Here is a 24,135-nt window from a genome sequence, read left to right on the forward strand (position 1 = left end):
AGATGAGAAAGTCTTTTCAGTGGAATATCAATTAATGAATATAAATGTAACGGCTGACTATCATACAGGAGTCATAAAGTAGTAATTGAGTAAGATAAAAAAATTATTAATGAGCAAAAATTAGCAGGTGAAATTTTGATTTTTAAATGAAGTGTTTATATAGTTTTGAAAGATTCCTCCCCCAAAATACTTGTCAATAATAAGGGGATAATAATTACTTAACTGTAAAAACCTGTTTATATGATAAAGGTGACCACTACCAATAAAAGGACCATCAGGTAACATGTACATACAAACAAACGAGAGCATCCATCCTCTGATATCTCTGCCAAGAAATGCAAAATTTCAATCTAATTGTGAAGAAACATTATATAAAACCAAACTGAGTGATGTTGGCAACCAGTCTCCAGGATGGTCCCTCTTCATCTTTGACTCCCAGTATCCCCATCCATGCATAGTGTCTGGCACTGAGAAGAACTGATCTTTGTTCTGAAAATATTATGACTTCTGAGAATCATGAAAGGCATTCTGACTTTTGTTCTTCTTGATCTGAAATAAGTTAGCTGTCTCTCATAATGGAAGAAGTTTCAACCCCTATAACTCAAGAGTCCATTTTCCACATACACATGATGAAGAAATGAGGAATCCAGCCAACAGCCACTGACTGTGCATCTTCTGTGTGTTTTTCCTATCTCAGTCATCCAGATAGCTGCAGTTCCAGCTATCATTTTGACCACAGTATTGGAGAAGATGTCCAGTCCAGCTAAATTCCTCCAAATTATGACTTCAGAAATTAAAAAGTACTATTAAGTCTCACTTTAAGCCACCAATAATCATAGGGTAATTTGTTACCATACTGTATAATAGACAAATACTTTGAGTGCCATTCTAGAAAAATAATTACTTCAAAGATATCAAAGACAAACAATGAAAGAACAACATAGTTTCCGATCCAGGAATTGGGGAGGGCTCAGTCAATACCAGCACCAGGGTTTGAGTTCAAATTTCCAGAATCCAGGTAAAAAGCTACACCCAGTATACCTGTCATCCTAGCACAAGGGAGGCGGAAACAGGCAAATGGAACTCACTAAGCAGCCAGCCTAGCATAATCTGCAAGTTTGGGGTTCAGAGAGAGACCTTGCCTCAAACAAGAGAGTGGAAAGCAGATAAGAAAAACATTGACATTAGCCTCTAGTCTCCATATACATCTTTATGCACATGTGTAAACACATGAACACGTACAATCACATACTACAACACACACACACACACATACACACACAAAATACTCTGGGAGATTTTTTTTTTAATTTTTTTATTTATTAAAAATTTCCACTTCCTCCCCACCTCACATTTCCCTCCTACTCCCCCCACTCCCTCTCCTCTCCCTCTCCAGTCCTAAGAGCAGTCAGGGTTCCCTGCCCTGTGGGAAGTCCAAGAACCTCCCCCTTCCATCCAGGTCTAGGAAGGTGAGCATCCAAACAAACTAGGCTCCCACAAAGCCAGTCCATGCAGTAGAATCAAAACCCAGTGCCATTGTCCTTGGCTTCTCAGCCAGCCCTCATTGACAGCCACATTCAGAGAGTCCGGTTTGATCACGTGTTCCATCACTCCCAGTTCAGCTGGCCTTGGTGAGCTCACATTAGATCCCGTCTCAGTGGGTGAATGCACCCCTCGTGATCCTGACTTCCTTGCTCGTGTTCTCCCTCCTTCTGCTCCTCATTTGGACCTTGGGAGCTCAGTCCAGTGCTCCGGTATGGGTCTCTGTCTCTATCTCCATCCATCGCCGGATGAAGGTTCTATGGTGAAGAAACTAGACATTAAAAGTCGACCAATGGAATCAAATAGAAGACCCGGATATTAACCCACAAACCTATGAACACCTGATTTTCGACAAAGGAGCTAAAAGTATACAATGGAAGAAAGAAAGCACCTTCAACAAATGGTGCTGGCATAACTGGATGTCAACCTGTAGAAGAATGAAAATAGATCTATATCTATGACCATGCACAAAACTCAAGTCCAAATGGATTAATGACCTCAATATTAATCTGAACACATTGAACCTGATAGAAGAGAAAGTGGGAAGTAGTCTACAACACATGGTCACAGGAGACCACTTCCTACACAAAACCCCAGTAACACAGACAATAAGAGCAACAGTGAATAAATGGGACCTCCTGAACTGAGAAGCTTCTGTAAAGCAAAGGACACTGTCATTAAGACAAAAAGGCAACCTACTGATTTGGAGAAGATCTTCACCAACCCTGCATCAGACAAAGGTCTGATCTCCAAAATATATAAAGAACTCAAGAAACTAAACATTAAAACTATAATTAACTCAATTAAAAAATGAGATTTTTTTTTCAAATTAAAAAAAAGAGACCCAAGAATCAAATATATGATCCTGAGGGTGTATAGTTTTGTTGTTCTTATTTTGCCATTACAGACTATTGATGTAATCATCAAAATTTGAATACAGTAAAAATTATAAAATAGAAATGTACCAATATTGGTGTCTTGCAATTAATCATTGTATTATAATTGTGGAAACATGCCCTTATTTTTTAAGAACTACACATTAAAATAAAGGAGAGATAAATGCCTATAATTTATTAAAATATCAAATGTAGCAATTACATAAGATAATTACATAGTCAAAGATATATACTTTTATATACTTTTTAACCGATAGAGAGACAAAATTTCTAAAATATTACCCTTTAGGAAACCCCTTTATAGATATACAGAAATTAAAATTTTCACTACTTACACTAGAGTAAAAAGACTGCAATGCCAGGCAGTGTAATTCCTGAATTTCCACTTTAAGTAAGCCACTTTAGGTTGTTTTCTCAAACTGAGAGTTGACTATATTAATTGGGTTTGGAAATGAATTTACTGGAACAAAATGCAAAGCAGGTTTAATGAATACAATACTGTAAATTGACACAACATACGAATATTGTAGATTAGTATTATTTTGTGAAATGTTTCAGATCTAGGCAGAGAAAAGGTTAATGTACGTGGTTGCACAGTCAACAAAAAGTAGGCAAGCCAGGCGCTGAGCAGGACTCAGTTTGAGCCAAAAGCAGATTTATCCGGGGCCGCCCTCCCTGCCTCTTCCGCCCCTGGCCACCTGCAGATGTGCCCCACAAGTCTTCAGTACCCAGCGCGGAGCAGACGCTATTTAATGGTCCTTCCCCACAGCTTACAGCCAGACGCCGCCGGCACTTAGCCAAATCCCCCTATCCTTGCTGGAGACTCAGAACACTCAGAAAGCAACCTTCTGATGCGCCGCTGCGGTGGCATGGGAGCCTTGGGTTCGCTCTGGGTTTTCTTCACTCTCATCGCGCCAGGAGTTCTTGGTGAGCTGGGCACGGGAGTGCAGATAAGGGAACTCCTTCAGGGCTAGAAATTTTTCTGCACCTACACAAAGGTTAGAGACCAAACCAGGGATATGGGGGCCCTTCTGGATACTTGTCTGTCCCTGACAACTTGGGAGACTCAGTCAGTCTTTGAAGCAGAATGGCCCCACCTCTTCTGGGAACTGGACCACCACCACTGAAACCTGAGCCACGCGTGGGCGCTTTTGAATGATTGTTGCCGCTGTTTGGTGGTTCTCTCTCTCTCAGGCTCCCAGCCTCTTGAGAATTCAGCCAAGAGCTGTGTTCAAGGATCATAGGGCTCATGTGCTTCTGTGCATGTAGAAATCCTCTCTAGCCATGGAAGGGTTGTTGAGTCCCTGCTTTTCTTAAAGAATAATGCCTGATTCTCCAGTATGGCTCTCAGATTTTGTTTGACTTTGATAGGATATTTAAGACTGTGACTTCTGTAGCAGTGTGTGCTTACATAGGTTCTCCTTCAATGTTCTCTGTAACAGTTTTTGTTTTTTATTGTTTTTGTTTCACAGATTGGCTTGCTTTTAAAGTAGTATAGTTTGCTCTGGTAGTGAAGACATAGGTTATAAGACAACCTCAATAGCTGGGTGAATTTTGGCAAGTCGTGATATAATTTATTCTCGTAGTGAATATATTCATAGGTTATAAAATATTTACTATAAGCAAATATCAATAGCTGGGTAAATGTTAGAAAGTCGGTTAGAGCCCCGACCACTCAACTTCTCACATATGAAATGAAGTTAGAAATAAGCTGTGCTACCGTCCCACAGAGCTGTGAGAAATCATGGGCTGCTGGGGAAATTAGGTCACGGTACTTGATTGTTGACACTTTCAAGTGTAGCAATTAGCAGTTAATGGTGAATCTAGTCATTAAATGGTACAACTTCTACTGGAAAACAAGTTCTAGGGATGACTGGACCTCGTTTTATGTTCACTGATGAATGTTTTATGCTTAGTACCATATTTTCCTTAACATACATAACTCTCATTTTAAAAAGTCAGCTATTAGATATTCAGAGTCCCAGTGTTAAGGCATTTGATGATAATTCTCAATAATGGTCTCCCACCCCGTTCCTGATTTCTGGTCAGCTTTTCAGATTTATATTCATCCCATTCATAAATCCTTCATCTACTTCCAAAGGATTTCTAAATCATCCATGTAAAGCCCCTTAGATCTAAGTAGTTCACTGCACCCTGTCCTCCAGAAACATTTTCTGTGTTATAGTCGCTGCTCTGATCTTCACTCTGATGCGAGAAAGAGGTAAAGAGGGAACAGGGACTGTTAAGAAAACCCATATCATGCAATTTGAAAAATTATTACTTGTATTTATTTGTTTACTGGAGGGTATGCATTCAATGGCATGTGCTTGGATGTCAGGGACTGTTTAAAAAGAGTTAGCTCTCTCCTTTCACCTGTGGCTCCAGGGATTGAACTCAATTGTTCAGTCAGGTTAGACAGCCGTGTCTTTAGCCAGTGAGACAAGTCACTGCTCCTTTGCCTTTCTGATTGGAGGAGAATCCAGTCTTTGGAGATTCTGTACTGAGGCCTGGGAGGTGGGTAGTTTCAGTAAAAGTCCAAGGTCTCTTTACCAGAGATGAGACTTCCATTAATCCTCACCCAGAAAGAAAAATTCTTGCCTCTTTTTGACATGGAAAGTCACATTATAAAGTTCCCTCTTCCTTTGTAGTTTCCAGATCTTGCATTCTTCTTGGTCTGTATTGTTACCACTGATTGAATCTTATGAATGTAAATGGTTTCCCATATTGTGAAAGATAATTTAGCTTTGTCCTTATTTATGCTTGATAATCACACATTATTATCTAATTAGAATAACTGGTAGAAGTGGTATCACATATAAATCAATTAAAGTAAATTTGATTTTATAAGATCTCTTTGATAATTTAGTATCCTATGCTAAAAGCTTTCATTTATAAGATTTTTGCTTGTAAGGTTGGAGAGATGGCTCAGTAGTTAGAGCACTTGCTGTTCTTGCAGAGGACAAGGTTTGGTTTCCAGCATCCACTTGGTGCCCCATAATCACCCGCAACTCCAGTTCTAGGGAATACATAACTGTCTTAAGGGCTTTGCAGTCACTGATCACATATAGTATACATACACACATGTAGGTAAAACACTGTTAGATATGAAATAAAAAATAAAATCTTAAAAAAAACTTTTAAAGATATTTTATATGTATATTTTTTGTTTTTATTATAAAACCAGAGGATTTTTTTATTTTTTGTACCCATTATTGTTTGATTATAATGTGTCTCCCATTAGCTCATGTATCTGAACAGTCTACAACTGTTCTGTAGAACCTTTAGAAGGCCATAGATCTATCTGGAGAGTGGACCTTGGAGGTTATATCTCCTCCCCATTTCCAGCTAAACTTTCCGCTTCCTGACTGGTGTCATGTAACCAGCAGCTATTGAAGTTTTCTTCCCCTAAAGACCAAGCTGCTCCAGTCATATGCCTTCCTCATCATAATGAATGGTATCCCCTGGACTATAAGCCAACTAATCCCCCCTCCCTTAAGTTGTATCTGTCAAGCATTTGGTCACAATGATAAGAAAAATAGCTGGTACAAATAGCTGACATAACTTCCCTTCAACCCCACCAAAACGTATATAGGCTCATCATTTTATTACTATTTTATCACATAAGGTTATCTTATTACATAAGGTTATATAAGGCCAGTCTCACGCAAGTATATAATATACTTTGAGGATATCCTATGACCCCCCCTTATTAATCTTTTCCCCTCCCATTAGTACCTTTTGTTCTATAGACAGTTTGTATCTCATTCAAATATATATGAGAGAGAAAAAAAGAGATACTCGCTTTTCTAAATTTGACTTAATTCACTTGATATTATCTCTGGTCACATTCATCTTCTTACAAACAATATAACTTCATTCTTGATAGCTGAAAAGGTTCCATTGTGTAGATATACATTTTCTTAATTTATTCTATTGCTGGGAACATAGGCTGGTTTCATAACTTAGCCACTGTGAATAGTACTACAATAAGCATTGATGTGCAAGTATATCTGGAATGCTGACTTGGGCTCTTCTGCGTAAATATTGACAAAAGTGCATTATCATGTGGTAGATCTATTTTTGTTATTATTAAATACTACTTACTATTATTTTGTTGAGAAATCTCCAGACAGATTTTTACAGTGGCTGGACTAGTTTAGTCTCATCAGCAATGTAAAAGTGTTCCTTTTTGTACAAATCCTTTTCAGCATTTGTTTACTTATTTTCTTCATGACTGTCATTCTGACTAGTGAAAGATGAAACCTTAATGTGGTTTTTATTGTCATTTTTCTGATGACTAGTGAGGTTTAACACATTTTTCATATTTATTGAACATTTTATACTTTATTTAAGAGTCCTATGTTTACTCCATTAGTTCACTTATAAATGAGGAATTTTGGATGTTTATGCTTTTATTCCCTTTTATTTTCTGGATATTAATCAGATATCTAGTTAGCAAAGATTTTCTCCCATTTTGTAGATGATCTCTTCACCTTTTTTTGTTGAGCAGATGCTTTATACTTTCATGAAGTCTCATTTGTCACTTGGCAGTGTTTCCTAAGCCACTGGACCCTTACAAGTGTTTTCCTATGCTGACATCTTGCAGCATTCCTCCTTCATTTTCTTCTATTGCTTTCTGAGTTTTGTGTTATATATTAAGTTTTATATATTCATTATTGAAGTTCTACATGCTTTTCTTATTTTTCCTGAATTCACTGTATTAAAAAAAAAAACAAGCAATCCACCCACAGTTTTAAATTGTAAAATTGTAAAAGGCTGGAATTTTATGAAAAAAGTTCTCCAGATATTATTTCTCTGCTCTGCTTTAAAAGCTTTTGAATCTCTGAATTTCTCTGTGTCTATCCATACTAGAATAATTTTCTTAGATAATTTTGCTCCAGACAAGAATACGTCTAAAGATCAAATTTGTTAGAATAATTGGTGGCAGGAGAGAAGCAGAGAAACTTCAGCCTTTCTCAGCTTTGATATTTCTGTGGTCCTTATTTCTAGGTCAGTGTAAGTCGCTGCCAAGATATACTTTTGCTAAACCTAATATTGAGAGTGATAAGACTGAGTTTGCTGTTGACACAACTTGGAAATACAAATGCCTCCCTGGGTATAGTGGGAAGCCATTCTTAATCACCTGCTTAAAGAACTCCAAGTGGTCAGATGCTCAGCAGTTCTGTAATCGTGAGTATTCCTACAAGCCATGTTTGTCTTTATCATTCTATCTGTACAGGATAGTATGCCATTTTCCAGACAAAAGACAAGTAAATTAGTATGTCATGGCAAGCAAAGTGTGATCCCAGCCTTTTTGTTTCCTTTAACTCCTAAATTTTCTGAATACTAGGATTTAAGTCATCATCATGGTTTAGCATCATCTTTCTGACATCATTCTATGATTTTTACATTATGTTAGAGATCAAATGTTAGTATTCAAAATAACATTAGTTTCATCTTATTCTTACCACATTTAATTCAAGAGATATTTTTATTAATTAACATGAGTAAAGCAGTAGACAATGGATTGTGTAAGGGACAACACAAATTACACATATATAACATATAACCAAGGATTGAACACAAGGCGTTGTTCAGGCGAGGCAAGCACTCTATCTCCAGGCTTTATGATGTTGTTTAATAGTAGAGGTAAACTGCTATTCAACCATAGGAAAGTAAATGCTGTCTAAGAGAATTAGGGATATTGAGGCCTTCTGAAGAGAAATTTGGAGGAAATGGTATCTTTGATATTTTAGTTTTTTGCTTGTTTTTTTTTTTAGACAGAGTTTCTTTGTGTAACAGTCCTAGGTGTCCTGGAACTAGATCTTGTAGACTAAACTGGCCTCGAACTCACAAAGCAATGCCTACCTCTTCCTCCAGAGTGCTGGAATTAAAGGTGTGCACCACCATCACCCAGCAGAAATGATATCTTTGGAAAAACTGGAGAAAGATCAGTATGGTTTGAGTACATATAAACTCCAAGATTGTATACTTTTTCCTGTGAATAGTAGTAATTCATCATAATTTTTTGAGTGGGAAGTCTGATATATTTATATTTATTTATATTATATTTTTATTATTATATTAATTATATTATATATAAAAGAAGAAATTTGGGCTAGAGAGATGGCTCAGTGGTTAAGAGCACTGCCTGCTCTTCTAAAGTCCTGAGTTCAATTCCCAGGAACCAGATGATAGCTCGCAACCATCTAGAGTGAAATCTGGTGCCCTCTTCTGGCCTGCAAGCATGCATGCAGGCAGAATACTGAATACACAATAATTAAATAAATCTTAAAAAAATAAAGGAAGGAAGGAAGGAAGGAAGGAAGGAAGGAAGGAAGGAAGGAAGGAAGGAAGGAAAAGAAACTCATGCCATGTTATGGAGGAAGTACTAGACCAAGGGAGGCCAGCCACTCAACAATACAGTAAAACAATAAAAATGCCAAAGTAAGTGGTTTGGGAGATATTCTGGAATCCAGGCCCTAAAATTTTGTAACTAATTGAACTGAAGGATTAGAGGATGAGTTATAGAGAGGAAATAATGACTGTAGGCTTTTAATATATGAGACTTGGTAAATGATGCCATTAGCTGATAGATTTTAATAATGAGAACATAGAGTTTTTAATATGGAATTGACCACAAGTAAAGTTTTCTTTCATACACAGAAATATAGACAATAGGGTTTGAACAGTGTTTCTCCTTGAGAAAGCACACATTTTACAAATTTCAAAAATTGCTTTGAGAAAACATACACAGAACAATCAGCAAGTCCAGCCAAGGAATTTAATAAAAAACGCATAAAGTCTTCTCAATCCCCGCCCCAAATCCTGTTTTGTTTTCCTTGTAGGTAGATCTTGTACAACTCCTGGAGACCTCCTCCATGGCTCTGTGAATATAAGTATGGGTATCAAGTTTGGGTCAACAATTACATATTCTTGTAATACAGGGTGAGTAGGCAGGAAGCCTCTTCAGGGTATATGGATACAGAAATAATATTTCTAACCAGAAACCCTTTAGTATGAATAAAAACAGAAGCATGGCCTCCTTGGTATGCTTTAGAAATAACATTTCAGTGTTGCTCAGTTAAGGGGATCCTTAGAAAGAAAGAAGATGGAGCTACCTTGCTTCAATTTTAAGTCTCCGGTGTTATTGACAAGAAAGTCAGACTTCATTTGCTCTAAAGTTGAACCTATTAAAGAAGCCTTCTTTATCACTATTTCACTATATCATGCATGTTATTCTACCCTTTCTCATTCTTTAAGTGGAAAAAATTAGGCTTTTCTAAAGTGTTAAGTGTGACCCAGATGTGATCAAGCACGTCTTTGCCTCCAGATATCGACTCATTGGTGACTCATCTGCTACATGTATTCTCTCAGACAATAATCTAATTTGGGATAATGACAGGCCTACTTGTGAATGTGAGTAAAATGATCTCTTTATGGCATCCTACTAAATTTTTCTTATCCCTTTCTAAAGGGAAACTAGGTATCAGCGCATAAAAATGAGTGCCTGAGACATTTCACTCGGTTTGGGTTATTATGGACACAGCTCTGACTGATATTCTTCCATGATCTCTAATCCTATCACACTATTCCATTAATGTTCTTTTATGATGTTATTTAGTGATGAATAGGTTCCTAAATTTAAAATATGCATGAGTTTACACATGACAAATGCAACCAAGTAAAATTAGATCACCCCAAGAAGTCTCTAGTAACAGACTCTGTACTCTGTCTGGCCTCATAGCTTTTTGACTTTTTAATCAGCCAGTTCCATGTATTTTCCTTTCTGACTTATTTTTATTTGATCAGAATACAGAATTTCATTATTAAAAATAAGTTGTAGGTAAAGTTTAAGTTTGGTTTATGAAAATGAAGACTAAATTTTTAGAAAATATAACATTTCAATGCCTTCTCTCTTTTCTTAACTACTTCCCTTCAAAAGCTATTCCTTGTGAGTCACCTCCAGCCATTGCCAATGGGGACGTTTACAGAAGCAGTAGAGACACCTTTTTCTATGGAATGGTAGTAAAGTATCATTGCCATGTTGGAAAAAATGGGGAAAAACTGTTTGACCTGGTGGGTAAGGAGTCAATACATTGCACCAGCAAAGACAATCAAGTTGGCATCTGGAACAGTCCACCCCCTCAGTGTATTCCTATAGTCAAGTGCCCAGTGCCACAAATTGAAAATGGAGAAGTGGAGTCTGGATTTAAACGTTCCTTCTTCTTAAATGACACAGTAATGTTTAAGTGCAAGCCTGGCTTTACTATGAAAGGCAGCAGTATAGTGTGGTGCCAGCCAAACAGAAAATGGAGCCCTCCACTGCCAACATGCTTCAGGGGTAAGTTGAGCTGAAACTTTGGGTATCTGGGCAACAAATACATGGCAAAATGTTTAACATTACTAATCATCAGGGAAACGCAAATCAAACCACAATTATATATGACTTCTCTTCACTTTATAATGACTCATCAAAAAATATAGAACTAGGAAGTTGGCTCAGTGTATAAAGTGCTTGTACAAATGTGAAGGCTTGAGCTTAATAAACAAAACCCATATATTAAAAAATACCTTTTGTAGTGGCACATGCTTATAATCCCAGAATCTGAGAGGCAGAGACAGACAGATCCTTAGGGCTTGCTGACAAGCAGCCAGTCTAGCTTAGCTGGTGAGCCAGTTCCCTTGTCTCATAAAATAAGATAATCTCCTCTATATACATATGTATCAGTGTACACTCCCACATACATACACATACACACACACAGGCATGAGGGCCTGAATCAATTTCTACACATATAAAGACGCCTCCATTGTACAATATATCAAATGCTGTTAAGAACAGAAACAAAAGTCAGATTAGATAGGGGAAATAAGTTCCAGCGTCCCTATAAACAGTAGAATTCCCACAGTTTATTATATCTTTTCATATATATTTTAAAATCTAGAATAAAAGATTTTGAAAGTTTTCACTTGCAAAGAAATAAGTTTTAGAAGACAGACGTTTACCCTTATTTTCATATTACACAATATACTTATCTAAGCATCACGTGGGTTATCATAAATATGTACAATTACATCTTTTAAAGAATAAAAGTAATTTTAAAACCCAATACAAAAGTTCATCATTAGAGTTTTAGATAATTATATTTGATTTAAATGAAGATAAATTCTTCATTATATTGGTCATACTGAAAGATGGAATTGACTAAGATAAGAATTTGATTCAAAATTTTGTAGAGATCCATCTTGATAATGAAAATAAGTTTTGTGGAAGAAAGCTGATAGTTATCTTGAGCCTGTGGCCCCCATTCTCTCCTTCTACTCCTAATATAAACTGTCTGCCTTTTTAAAAGCCTGGCAACAAAATTCAGAAGGCTCAGAAGCTTTGTTTTTTAACTTAAAAGAATGTGGCAGATTTGGGTGGGGAAAATTTGTGTTATAAAAGTTTGGTTCCTTTTCTAGCCTGTTGATGGAAGGCTATCTCAGATTTTTTAATAGAATAAAGTGAAAATGAGTAACAGTAATATTCACCGGCATGGATCAAGAAAGAGAATGCAGATAAACATATGGCTTTTCACATCTGGGCAGAAAAAGGCACATTAAGCCCACTCTATGACCCTACTTCTCAGCCTTAGTATGGGAGAGTTGCTATGAACCCCTGTATCCCACCCAACTAAGCACAAGACAACTAGCTGTAAGTTATGAAGAATAAAGTTCTTATTGCAGAAATAAAAGAACTTTCTGGTCCTATTCTTTCTTCAGGATGTCTACCACCTGAAAACATCCATCATGGTGATTATAACGAAAAAGATAAGGAATTCTTTTCTGTAGGCCAGGAAGTGACATATACCTGTGATCCTGGCTATAATCTCATTGGAACTAACTTGGTCCAGTGTACATCCTTTGGAACCTGGAGCCATGCAGCCCCAACATGTGAAGGTGCCTAGACACTCTACTATATTCAAAGGAAACTCAACTGTTTCCTGACTCTTCATGTGCAAGCTGTCTCTTTTTTTTCCTAGTGAAATCATGTGATGCCATTCCAAACCAACTTCTCAATGGCCGTGTGTTTCTTCCTTCTAATCTCCAACTTGGGGCAGAGGTTTCCTTTGTTTGTAATAAAGGGTGAGTGTGACGTGATAGGTCCTGCCCTGATGGTTTCCCATAACGATTTCAAAATATGAATTCTAAAGTTAGTTAAGCTTTTACTGTCTTATATTTTCTTTCCTTTTCTTGACCTTTTCTGACTAAGAACTCTGTCATTAACCAATTCCTTTTTCTTTTCTTGAAGTGTGTATATTTTGTGCTTGACCAGCAAAAGTAGGAAATGTCATTTCATCATCTGGAAATTCAAAGTTTTGGTTCACAAATTAAGACTCCTGTTATGGAGAATGAATGAAAACTTTGGACTTAGTGATACTCATTGAAATAAGTTTGGGTAACAATGTCTTTGCTATTTTCTCCATAGGAATTGAGACTGTTTTCCTCAAAATTATCTAGATACTCTTGACATGTGGATGCTAAAGAGGAGAGGGAGAATTCTAAAGAAAAGATGCATTTTTGTATGTTTTAATCCATTATTGATTTATTGTTTGATGGAGCAGATTCACAAATAACTATGTGCTTTTTCTTAAGTCATAAATATTTTAAAATGCATACCATCCTACAAATACTTGAAAGAAGTTATTCAATCTGTACAATTGAAAGATGGGTTGTTCTAGTGATGATTTGCTGCTCCTTATTGTTTAAGGTTCCAGTTAAATGGCAAATCTTCTAGTCAGTGTGTCCCAGAAGGAGAGACAGTAATCTGGAACAATAAGTTTCCTGTTTGTGAACGTGAGTAGAAAATAAACATAATCAAATACAGATCCTGTCTTTTGATTCTGTATTCCCATGCAGTTATCAAATAAAACACCTCACCCAACTATGTAATTTAAATAGATATTTGTCACTTTTCTCTTTTTAAAAATGCAGGGAAAAAGTATTAAATTTGTTCACTTGTTAAATTTGTTAAATTGTGATTCTGTAAACAAAGTAACAAAGGCTTTGAAAATTGCCTGTAACAAAACTAAGCATAGCCCCAAAACTAAGCATAGTACTAAAACTCTGGTTGTGCCTCCATATGTCATGTCTTGTACTCAAGAGCTCCATCTAGGGTCAAGTGGACATTACTGGAAATTCATTCTGCAACTTGTCCAGAAAAGATGTATATATGTCATAGTAGCTGTTAACAGCTAATACTCTTAAGGATGTATAAAGAATATGAGCTCAATACTCAAATGGTTTTCTCAAAGGTATCCAGGATTAAAGTATTACAAATGACTTGTAATGAGGTTGCAGTGTCTTCGGTAACAGTGTCTCATGTGACTATGCCACCCGCATATTTCAAATAGGCACTGAATAACTAGTGTACTTTGGGTACTGGATCTGCTCATTTCACATGCTTTTGTCTCTCTGTATTCTTATCATACTTTATGTAGCCTGAACTATAGACTGGGAAGCTGAGGCTAGGGGAGGGTACGACTTGCCTAAGGTCATACAGCTATTGAATGACAGTGAGGTTTTGAAATTAGGGCTATTAAGCCCAAATCAGCCCACATTGGCTCCCTACAAGCAATTAGCATGTCATTAACATATTTTTCCTTTTTATTAAAAGTAGAGTAGAAAATATTATAGAAAAATCCCTGAAAGTATAGATTAGATAAATTTTTTTCTATTTTCTCTATTCTTTGTTGTCTGGTTAGAGTGATTCATATTGATTTCTTTGACAAGGATCAAGAAAGAAGTAAGAACATAAGCATTTGGAAATTAAAACACTATAAGTAAAGTCATAGCCAAGCATTCAATTTCTAAGGAATATTTCTTGAAAAGTGACTTGACCTATACTTGGAGCTTTTACTTATTTTCTTAATGATTAATATACTCATCTGGTCTCTTCTACTTTTCAGAGATTTCTTGTGACCCTCCTCCTGAAGTCAAAAATGCTCGGACACTCCATTATTCTCTTCCCATACCCATTGACACTGTTGTGCAGTACAGTTGTTTACGTAACTACCGCCTCATTGGAGAAAAGACGATTTTTTGTAAAAGCAAAGATCAAGTGAAGGCCGCTTGGGATAAACCTCCTCCTGTATGTGAAAAATTGAATAAAGATTCTGAATGTTCAGAGCCCAGCATACTAGGAGGATTCAAAAGTAAACAATCTGGATCACTACCATTCAAACATGGTGATTCTGTGACATTTACCTGTAAAGCCAACTTCACCATGAAAGGAAACAAAACAGTCTGGTGCCAAGCAAATAATGAGTGGGGACCAACACCACTGCCAGTCTGTGAGAGCAGTAAGTATAGAAATAAAACCTAGTCAAGGGCCTGGGGTTTACCAGTTGTGAGCGTTGAGTGTGAAAATGAAGCTTCATCAAGGCCTGAGAACTGCCAACCTGTGAGAGTGTTGAGTACGGAAGTGGAACCTCACGGAAGACAAGGATCTTCCATTTATGGGCAGATTATTTTGTTGCATGCTCCCAAAGGCTGAATTGTATAGGTCTTGTCCCTGGAGTTTGAGCTGACTTTTGGGAACCCATCCCCAATGCCAGGGTGTCTCTGCAAACATGTTCACAAGAGATCTACTCTCTACTCACACCATCTCCTGGGCTCTAGCATTTCAAATCAATTAGCATATTACTGTGAATGTTTTATTCATGTTTCATCTAGTTTATATTGTTACTGAATCTAATTCTTAAGTTTAATTCTGTGGGCATAGAAATTGTCAGTATTTGACAAAATTATACTATCAAAACATTTTAATAAAGAACAATATTGATAAATTCTAAATAGATTATAGAACATAGGAAGCACTCTGACTTTGGGGCACAGCTGCAATCTCAGCTTCACAGTAGGCTGAGTAAGAGATTACAAGTCCATGGCCTGCCTGGGCCACACTGTAATTTTTTGTTTTTATTTTTGTTTTTGAGACAGGGTTTATTTTGTTTTTGAGACAGGCTTAGGAGCCTGTCCTGGAATTAGCTCTTGTAGACCAGGCTGGCCTCGAACTCACAGAGATAAGCCTGCCTCTGTCTCCCGAGTGTTGAGTTTAAAAGTGTGCACCACCACCACCTGGTTCATACTGTGTTTTTAAAGCCAGCCTGGGCAACTTAGCCAGATCTTGTCTCAAAATAAAAAGTAACTAAAGGCATTGTGGGTATAAGTCAATGGCAGAGTGCTTGCCTAGTTCAGTCCCAAGTACCACAAATTATATTTATCTTGCTTATATATCAATAGGTTGATTACCAGTAACGTCAAAATGGATTGTCTATGAAAAAACCTTAAAGATTTTGGTGAACCTATACATATTCAAATGAAAAAAATCTAATACTTTTATCAAGTAATAAAAAGAAATTAGAATAGTATGTGTTATGCATAATGTACATATTTATATGCATGCTATATATAAGATAATGATAAATTGTATTAGTAATGTTTATTAGGGTAACCCTCTGAATGATAGGCTTAAAGATGAATAAAAATGAGCCTTCTAGCAACTGAAATTTTTCTCAAGGCAAAAATATAACTAAAAATGAAAATAGAACAATAAAACTGGGTATAGTGGCACATACCTTTAATCTCCGCAGTTGGGAGGCAGAGGAAGGTGGATCTTTGTGAGTTAAAGATAGCTTGATTTACATAGAGAGTTCCAGGACAGCCAGGGTTGCTTAGTGAGACCCTATCCTCCCAAAATTGCAATTGTTTTGCATAAAAGGAAACAAGCCATATCTGGTTGGGATTGAGTTGAAAACTGATGGTGACTGGTCATCAAAGATTGCATGCCATTTATTTAGATCTGTGTTCTAAGCTGGCATCTAGATTCTTAAGTATATATTATCTGATGGCCTTTTCTCCTTTGTGTATGTATAAAGATTTCCCTCAAGAGTGCCCATCACTTCCCAAGATCGATCATGGACACCGTACAGAACAGCATGTTGCCAAGTTTATTCCAGGGTTGTCTGTGACATACAGTTGTGATTCTGGTTATTTGCTTGATGGAAAAAAGACAATTAAGTGCTTATCTTCGGGAGACTGGGATGGTGTCATCCCCACATGCAAAGGTATCTTAAATTTACTATCTACTGAGAACTGGCCTGATATTTGCCAAGACTTACTTCTTATTCTTGCCATTCTTTCCTAGAGGCCAAATGTGAACCTCCAGGACAGTTTCCCAATGGACAGATAAAAGAACCTATAGGTCTTCAGGTTGGCAAAACTGTGCACTTCTCCTGTAATGAAGGGTGAGTATCAGGAGGGTCTGTAAATTTTAATGCCCTTAGATTATATGTGCCTGCTGTAAACTATAATGTTGTCTGAGGTTTCTGTATACCTTTGGCTATCCAGTTCCTGCAATCATTAAGTCCCCCCAAAAAAATCACACAGAGGTCTACATTAATCTACTGATTGGCCCATTAGCTCAGGCTTCTTATTAACTCTTATAACTTATATTAACCCATTATTCTTATCTGTGTTAGTCACATGGCTTGGTACCTTTTTCAGTGAGGCAGTCACAATTTCCTTCTTCTGTGTCTGGGCAGGACTGCAGGGGAATGGGCTTTCCTCTTCCCAGAATTCTCCTGTTCTCATTGTCCTGCCTCTACTTCCTGTCTGATTGTCCCACCTATACTTCCCGCCTGGCTACTAGGCAATCAGTATTTATTTAAAACATAATTGACAGAATACAGAATTGTCCCACCACACTATAAAGTCAGGAGAAAGAATGTGAATGAGCCTAGATGTTATTCAGGAATAATCTGGAATGAGGTAGTGCAAGAGAATAATAAATGGGTAACTGTACAGATTAAATGGACCTATAGTAGATTTAAAGTCAAGCTTACTAGTTTTTCAACACAAACTGCCTAATAGTACTAAATTTCAACCTGTCTCCAGATACCAATTACAAGGACAACCTTCTAGTCAGTGTGTAATTGTTGAACAGAAAGCCATTTGGACCAAGAAGCCAATATGTAAAGGTAGGTAAGACAATGGTGGTTTGGTAAGGAAATACAGGGGTTCACACACAATGCATCCTTGGCTTTCCTATAAGCGTGTGTGTGTGGGGTGTGTGTGTGTGTGTGTGTGTGTGTGTGTGTGTGTGTGTGTGTGTAAGAAAGAAAGGAAGGAAAGAAGGAAGAAAGGAAGGAAGAAAGAAAGAAAGTAGGGGGGAGAGAGAGAGAGCACGCGTGAGCAAAATAAAACAAAACTAGAAATCTTAAGGGTCTGATCTACACCGCAATGCCCTTCAGTTATCTTTTTACTCTGTTTAAGTCAAATGAAGCAAGTAACTTTTCTTTCTCTCAAAGACTCATGTTCTTAGTGAGGGAATTTGAGCCATGCACATAAAGAAGATTGTGTATTTGGTAACAAGAACGAAGAATTCAGCAAAGGAGACATACTCAAAAATAAAGTTTTAAAATCACATTTTAATTATATTACATTAGTTAACTGAATGACTCATTGCAGATTCAGAAATCACTGTCCTTTGCCTTCTCTAGAAATTCTCTGCCCCCCACCTCCACCTGTTCTTAATGGAAGACATACAGGCAGCTTTTCAGCAAATGTATCATATGGAAGCACAGTTACCTACACCTGTGACCCAAGCCCAGAGAAAGGAGTGAACTTCATTCTTATTGGGGAGAAGACTATCTATTGTACCAGCGACAGTAAGAAGAGTGGGATCTGGAGTGGCCCTGCTCCACGTTGTGAACTTTCGACTTCTGCAGTTCAATGTCTAAAACCACAAATAGATAGAGGTCAAATGTTATCTATTTTGAAAGATAAATATTCCTATAATGACACTGTGATATTGTCTTGTGAATCTGGCTTCAACTTGAAGGGCAGCAAGAGAATTCGATGCAATGCCCAAGGCACATGGGAGCCATCAGTACCAGTATGTGAAAAAGGTGGGTGCTATCAGAGCATGAATCATTTCAAAAATTTAGAGGAAGGGCCTATGGACTTTACACAGGGTCCTTTGTAGTCCCCATACATTCAGTCACACAATAGTGGATATAAATAACAAAGAAGTCTTTCTTAGCCCTCCCTCGCCTCTATGGAAATACTCTAAAGTTTACTAAGTTGTTCATTTCTTTAAGAAACATAAGAGCAAAAATACTTGTTTGCCTTAACAGTATTTTTTCCTGGTTTTTAGAGACAGGGTTTCTCTGTAGCTTTGGAGCTTTGGAACTAGCTCTTGTAGACCAGGCTAGCCTGGAGCTCACAGAAATCCGTCTGACTATGCCTCTTGAGTGCTGGGATTAAAGGCATGCACCACCATTGCCCAGCTTTAACAGTAATTTTTAAAAGGGAAATTACCAAAGCTTTCACCTGCAGGTATATTAAAATCTTCCATAAAGTCTTCTAAGATAATTCCTTCAGAAGGTAAAAGCTGGTGTGATGGCACATGTCAAAAATGCTGCAACTGGGGAGACTGATACAAGAAGGTTGTGAATTTGAAATCAACCTGGGGTATAGAGTAAAATCCTGTCTTTTAAAAGAAAAGTGAAAGGAATTAAAAAAGAGTGGATTGACTGGGGTGCAGGAAATGAGTTATAGCAAGTAGGAGCCTAACAGATCAATGGCAGTCTGAGTACAGAAAAGAAAATATAACTGAGAAATGATAACATGAAATTACCCAAGGACTGCAAAAATACCTTCTGTTCCAGACAACTGCCATGAGAATGGGGTTCTATTAATTTTGACTTCTTTAGCTCAGTTTCTATTTTTTACTCTAAAATTGTTTTATTGTATCTGTTTTTCCTTTAGAATGTCCAGCTCCTCCTAAAATCATCAATGGGCAAAAAGAAGATAGGCACTTCCTCACCTTTGATCCTGGAACATCCATAAGATATAGCTGTGACCCTGGCTATTTACTGGTGGGAGAGGATACTATACACTGTACTCCTGAGGGAAAGTGGAGACCCATTGTCCCCCAGTGCAAAGGTATTGCACTACAACTACAGATATTTAGCCTAAAATTGTCTTGTGTTGTTACTCATTTTTATCTTTTTTTCTTAGTTGCAGAATGTAAACCAGAAGGACCACATCTCTTTAAGAGGCCTCAGAATCAGTTTATTAGGACAGCTGTTAATTCTTCTTGTGAGGAGGGGTGAGTAAAGCATGTCTCATCCTGAATGAGGTCTGTCTTATCAGTACCCACTGAAAACTGTGTGTAAGAGTTCGCCTTAAAGGTCTTCCTTTGTCATGTGCTCATGGGTTATTTATCACAATGCTTTTCCATGCGTGGAAACTGTACAATGGATGGATGGTGCTGAAGTAGGCTATATTTTTTTTCTGTTGCACTTTGTCCTAAAATTTGTCAGTCTGCCTCTGGAGCCCATAGTGCTTGCTTAGCTTATTGTTAATGACATAGTCAAATGATATGACTCTTTGTCTCCAGGTCCCAGTTAAGTGAGAGTGCTTATCAGCTGTGCCAAGGTACAATTCCTTGGTTTTTAGAGATTCGTCTTTGTAAAGGTGAGTGACAAAAATGACAGAGGACTTACAGTGATATAAAATAGATGAGTGCCCTATTTTAGGCTGTGTTATTGGAATTAGCACACTATTTTGTCAAGTTTTATGGCTATTTATTTTGTCATCTTTCTTCTCTCACCTCTTACTACTTTAATCAGTCAAATTCCATGTACTTAGTTACCAAGTTTATGTTGTGGTTTAGGATTATCAGAATATAGAGGGTGATAACTATCTGAGTCACTACCCTACTTTGGTTTACATCAAGGTTTAGTGAAGAGATTAGGAGACTGATGTCCAATATGGACTCAGATTCTGTTCCTACTGTCTAATACCTGTATGACCTTTGGCAATATATATGACTTGTAGAAACTCTAGTCTCATCTGTAAAAGTTCCACTAAACTGCACGTTTGGGTTATTAGAATAAAATGGTACTGTACCTACTTTCTGGATGATGAAAATTCCTATTGTAAAGCAGGTGCTCAACCAACAATAACTATCCTTAGTCAATCAAATAACTATTGTAACAAAATATACTCCAAAAGTGTGATTCTGTCACTTGTACCTTTTATTCTCATATTGACCGTGATAAAATAATTATTAATTTAATTAGTGAATATTGAGTCTTAATACCTCATATTCATTTTCATACCAATCTTATTTTCATAAAAATCAAATTTTATATATACAATAATGTTTAATATAGCTCATAGCATGAACATTCATCCACACCCTTCATAGAAACATGGTCATAACTGTTGCACGTCTAACCCTGGTTCAGATGTCTACAGTATCTTTTTATGTCTATAGAAATTACCTGTCCACCACCTCCTATTATCTACAATGGGACACATACAGGGAGTTTCTCGGAAGATGTCCCATATGGAACTGTGGTCACCTACACGTGTTATCCCGGGCCAGAGGAAGGAGTGCAATTCAACCTCATTGGGGAACGCAGCATCCACTGTACAGGTGGAAGCGGAGGGAGAGGCTCCTGGAGTGGCCCTGCTCCTCTCTGTAAACTTTCCCTCCCTGCTGTGCAGTGCTCAGATGTCCGTGTGGCAAATGGATATAAGCTGCCTGGCAAAGGAGCCCCATATTTCTACAATGATAGTGTGACTTTCAAGTGTAACAATGGATACATTTTGAATGGAAGTAGTCAGATTCGTTGTAAAGCCAATAATACCTGGGATCCTGAAATACCACTTTGCAAAAAAGGTAAAAAGTCAAACCCAATGGGAATTTTAAATGGCATTATACTTATTTATAATTTTCTTTTCTGTTTTTTATTTTTTTCTCAAGACAGAGTTTTTCTGTGTAACACCCCTAGCTGTCCTTATAGAAGTAGAAAAGACAACCAAGTAACTAATGGAACATTCACATCATAGTCAAGACTTCACAGTCCTAAAGTCAGACAGTAGATAGACTAGTTTCCTACAGCATGAATCCAGGATCACTAGTACAGCCACAGAACAGAAAACATTCTATGATGGATGAGAACTTACTGAACCATGCCTTCAAAGTTTCAAATTGGTACCAGTTGTTTTGTGTTCTTACAGTTCTGGAATAGAGTGCTGCTGTTGTTGTTTATATGGCAAGTTCGCTCTCCAGGCCACCACCCTCTTGGGCACCACCATTGTTGATGTGCATGTAGAAATATGCTCCTCTGTATCTGGAATAATGTGAACGATATACTTGTGACCTTTACCACAAGTTACGGGAAACAAATCCACCTTCGGGACAATAGAGTCTTGCCCATAAGTTGAAGGTTATTTTGGTTCCTGAGTCATTTTTCTTTATGCTATAAGTAACCTAAAAACAGTTTCAACTTTGTCCCCCCAGAAGGATGTGAGCCTATGCGAGAACTTCATGACCTTCCAGATGATTCACACATAAAACTAGTGAATAGAGCCTGTCAACATGGGTGAGTGTGAAGTTGTCTACTCTAAGAAAGAGTTGTGTCTTGGTAAAACCCTTTGGTGATTCCTCATGCTTCAACCCACAATGATCTAACTAGCAGCAGGTTCTGCCTGCTTTTCTGACATGGAAAGAGCTTTGCTGAGAGTTTCTTATATAGAAATAGTTTTCTTTTTTGGAGGGCCAAGAGTTTATGTTTCTTTGTGCTAAAACTGACATTTAGAAGTACCTCTGTGGTTATACAGTCTATGTTGCAGAGGTAAAATATTGAAAATAAATGAGTATAACAACTTTTTCTAGGTACCAATTGACTGGACATACTTATGAAAAGTGTCAAAATGCTGAGAATGGGACTTGGTTCCAAAAGATTGCAGTTTGTAAAGGTAAATTATGGACATTGGGGAAGCCAACCATGAATTAGGGAGTTAGAAAGGGATAATCAGTTAGTGGAGAGGAAGTTTACAACTTCTTTAATAGTTTATACTTCTCCTTACTATGTATAAGATATGGAAAATATTTTAGTCTTGATCAATGCTGGTATTAGTAAACAATTTGCCAAGTTGGAGTAAGTATTTACCATATGTTTATGAATGTGAATGTGTGTGTGTGTATATATATGCATATATATACATATATATTCTAATTTTACTGAATAGAAAAATATGTGGGATATTTCTAGGATATAGGAACACAGCTATATTTCTTCCTTTATACTTCATTTTATTTTCTGAAATTTTTGGGATCAATTTGCAAATAAATTTCATGTTCTAATTTCCAAAATTTAAATAATTTTCTATTCATATAAATTATAAGGCACTTGTATAGTGTTTATATTACGACGAAGACTCAAATTCTCCAAATCTCTTCTGCAGTTATTCTCTGTCAACCTCCACCAAAAATTGCAAATGGAAAACATACAGGAATGATGATAGAGCACTTCCTATATGGAAATGAAGTCTTTTATGAATGTGATCAAGGGTTTGATCTTCAGGGAGAGAAAAGTTTGCAATGTAGAAATGATCCTAAAGGACATGGATCTTGGAGTGGACCTCCACCAAAGTGCTTAAAATCTTCTCCTCCAACTCACTGCCCTGATCCAGAAGTCAAACATGGATACAAACTCAATAAAACTCATTCTGCATATTCCCATAATGACATACTACATGTTGCCTGCAATCATGGCTTCATTATGAATGGCAGTCACTTGATAAGGTGTCATACCAATAACACGTGGCTACCAAGTATACCAACTTGTATCAGAGTAGGTAAGCCATTTTTATTGGTTAAAAGTGAAATCTTTTACAAAATAAAGAAGGCTTTTGAGTATGTATTCTACCTAAAGCATCTAAAAGCTATAGCAGTTAGTGTTTTATAAGATGATTTGCCTTTTCCTTTCTCTTCACTTGATTCCTTTTTCTCTTTCCTTTGTACAGATCAAGAGAGCTTGAAATTATAATGATTAATTTATATATTAATCAATCTATAATTTATTCATTCTTATGACTTTATTTGGAAAAGTGTGCACAACTTTTGGCAAATACTTGAAAAATATTTTGAAATTGAAATACACAGAGAGACAGAAAGGGAGAGAGAGAGAAAGACAGACAGACAGAGAGAGAGAGAGAGAGAGAGAGAGAGAGAGAGAGAGAGGAGTCATCCTTGAATTCCCCAAGAATGCCAACTTTATTGTGTTCCAGGGCAGCTTATATAGTGCCTTCCCTCACCAATGGCCATGTCCTAGCTTTCAGGATTTTCAGCTACAAAGCCACCAGAAACCACTCCCCTGTCTTATGCTCAGAGCAGCTGCAAGCACAGGAAAACAAGTTGTTTTTTTTCAGAGCAGCTGCAAGCATAGGAAAAACAAGCTGTTTACAGGAAATTCAGGGTCTGGGGGTCTATAGCCCCCAACAGTGTGATTTCACTTCCTTGTTCCTGGGCATCTGTTTGTTGATATTAGGATGTTTGATGCTTAGATAATAGCCTGTTTATAACATAGAGGAAAAATAATAGATCAATTAGTTGTAAAAACCACTACTCTTGTTCAATTGAGGGATTATAATAGAATAGCATAAAGTAATAAATTATATTTGTAGACCAAAGTTACAGATATAGCACCATAGCATCATGTGTTCTACTCTTTTCTCCTAATCATATATGGTATAGAGAGGAAAAGCACACATTCATCCAAACTTGAGAATTAACTAATTTGCTGGTTTCACATTGCTTTTCTGTGTTACTATACTCGGGGATTGTGTTGTTTAA

At 37.1% G+C, this 24,135-nt stretch overlaps 1 protein-coding gene across 8 annotated transcripts in view; it reads left to right on the top strand.

The window, feature by feature from the left end:
- The first annotated feature begins 3,132 nt into the window (after positions 1-3,132).
- The window catches only part of Cr2 (complement C3d receptor 2), a 32,658-nt gene continuing 11,655 nt past the window's right edge, over positions 3,133-24,135 (top strand). The window contains exons 1-20 of one of the 8 annotated variants that reach the window (XM_048439318.3): positions 3,134-3,365; positions 7,449-7,628; positions 9,287-9,386; positions 9,772-9,857; positions 10,384-10,782; positions 12,204-12,380; positions 12,464-12,566; positions 13,192-13,277; positions 14,390-14,782; positions 16,358-16,546; positions 16,627-16,726; positions 17,376-17,458; positions 17,981-18,388; positions 19,251-19,427; positions 19,503-19,593; positions 19,885-19,961; positions 20,767-21,174; positions 21,799-21,880; positions 22,174-22,256; positions 22,746-23,138. In XM_048439318.3, the coding sequence (XP_048295275.3) occupies positions 3,290-3,365; positions 7,449-7,628; positions 9,287-9,386; positions 9,772-9,857; positions 10,384-10,782; positions 12,204-12,380; positions 12,464-12,566; positions 13,192-13,277; positions 14,390-14,782; positions 16,358-16,546; positions 16,627-16,726; positions 17,376-17,458; positions 17,981-18,388; positions 19,251-19,427; positions 19,503-19,593; positions 19,885-19,961; positions 20,767-21,174; positions 21,799-21,880; positions 22,174-22,256; positions 22,746-23,138 (3,691 nt within the window). In that variant the 5' untranslated portion in view covers positions 3,134-3,289. Of the gene's footprint in view, positions 3,366-7,448; positions 7,629-9,286; positions 9,387-9,771; positions 9,858-10,383; positions 10,783-12,203; positions 12,381-12,463; positions 12,567-13,191; positions 13,278-14,389; positions 14,783-16,357; positions 16,547-16,626; positions 16,727-17,375; positions 17,459-17,980; positions 18,389-19,250; positions 19,428-19,502; positions 19,594-19,884; positions 19,962-20,766; positions 21,175-21,798; positions 21,881-22,173; positions 22,257-22,745; positions 23,139-24,135 lie in introns of those variants that run through there. The other 7 variants (XM_085687487.2, XM_085687485.2, XM_048439320.3 and 4 more) reach the window with 7 other exon arrangements.

The sequence above is a fragment of the Myodes glareolus genome, chromosome 5 (assembly GCF_982192425.1).
Source record: "Myodes glareolus chromosome 5, mMyoGla1.1, whole genome shotgun sequence".
Taxonomy (NCBI): domain Eukaryota; kingdom Metazoa; phylum Chordata; class Mammalia; order Rodentia; family Cricetidae; genus Myodes; species Myodes glareolus.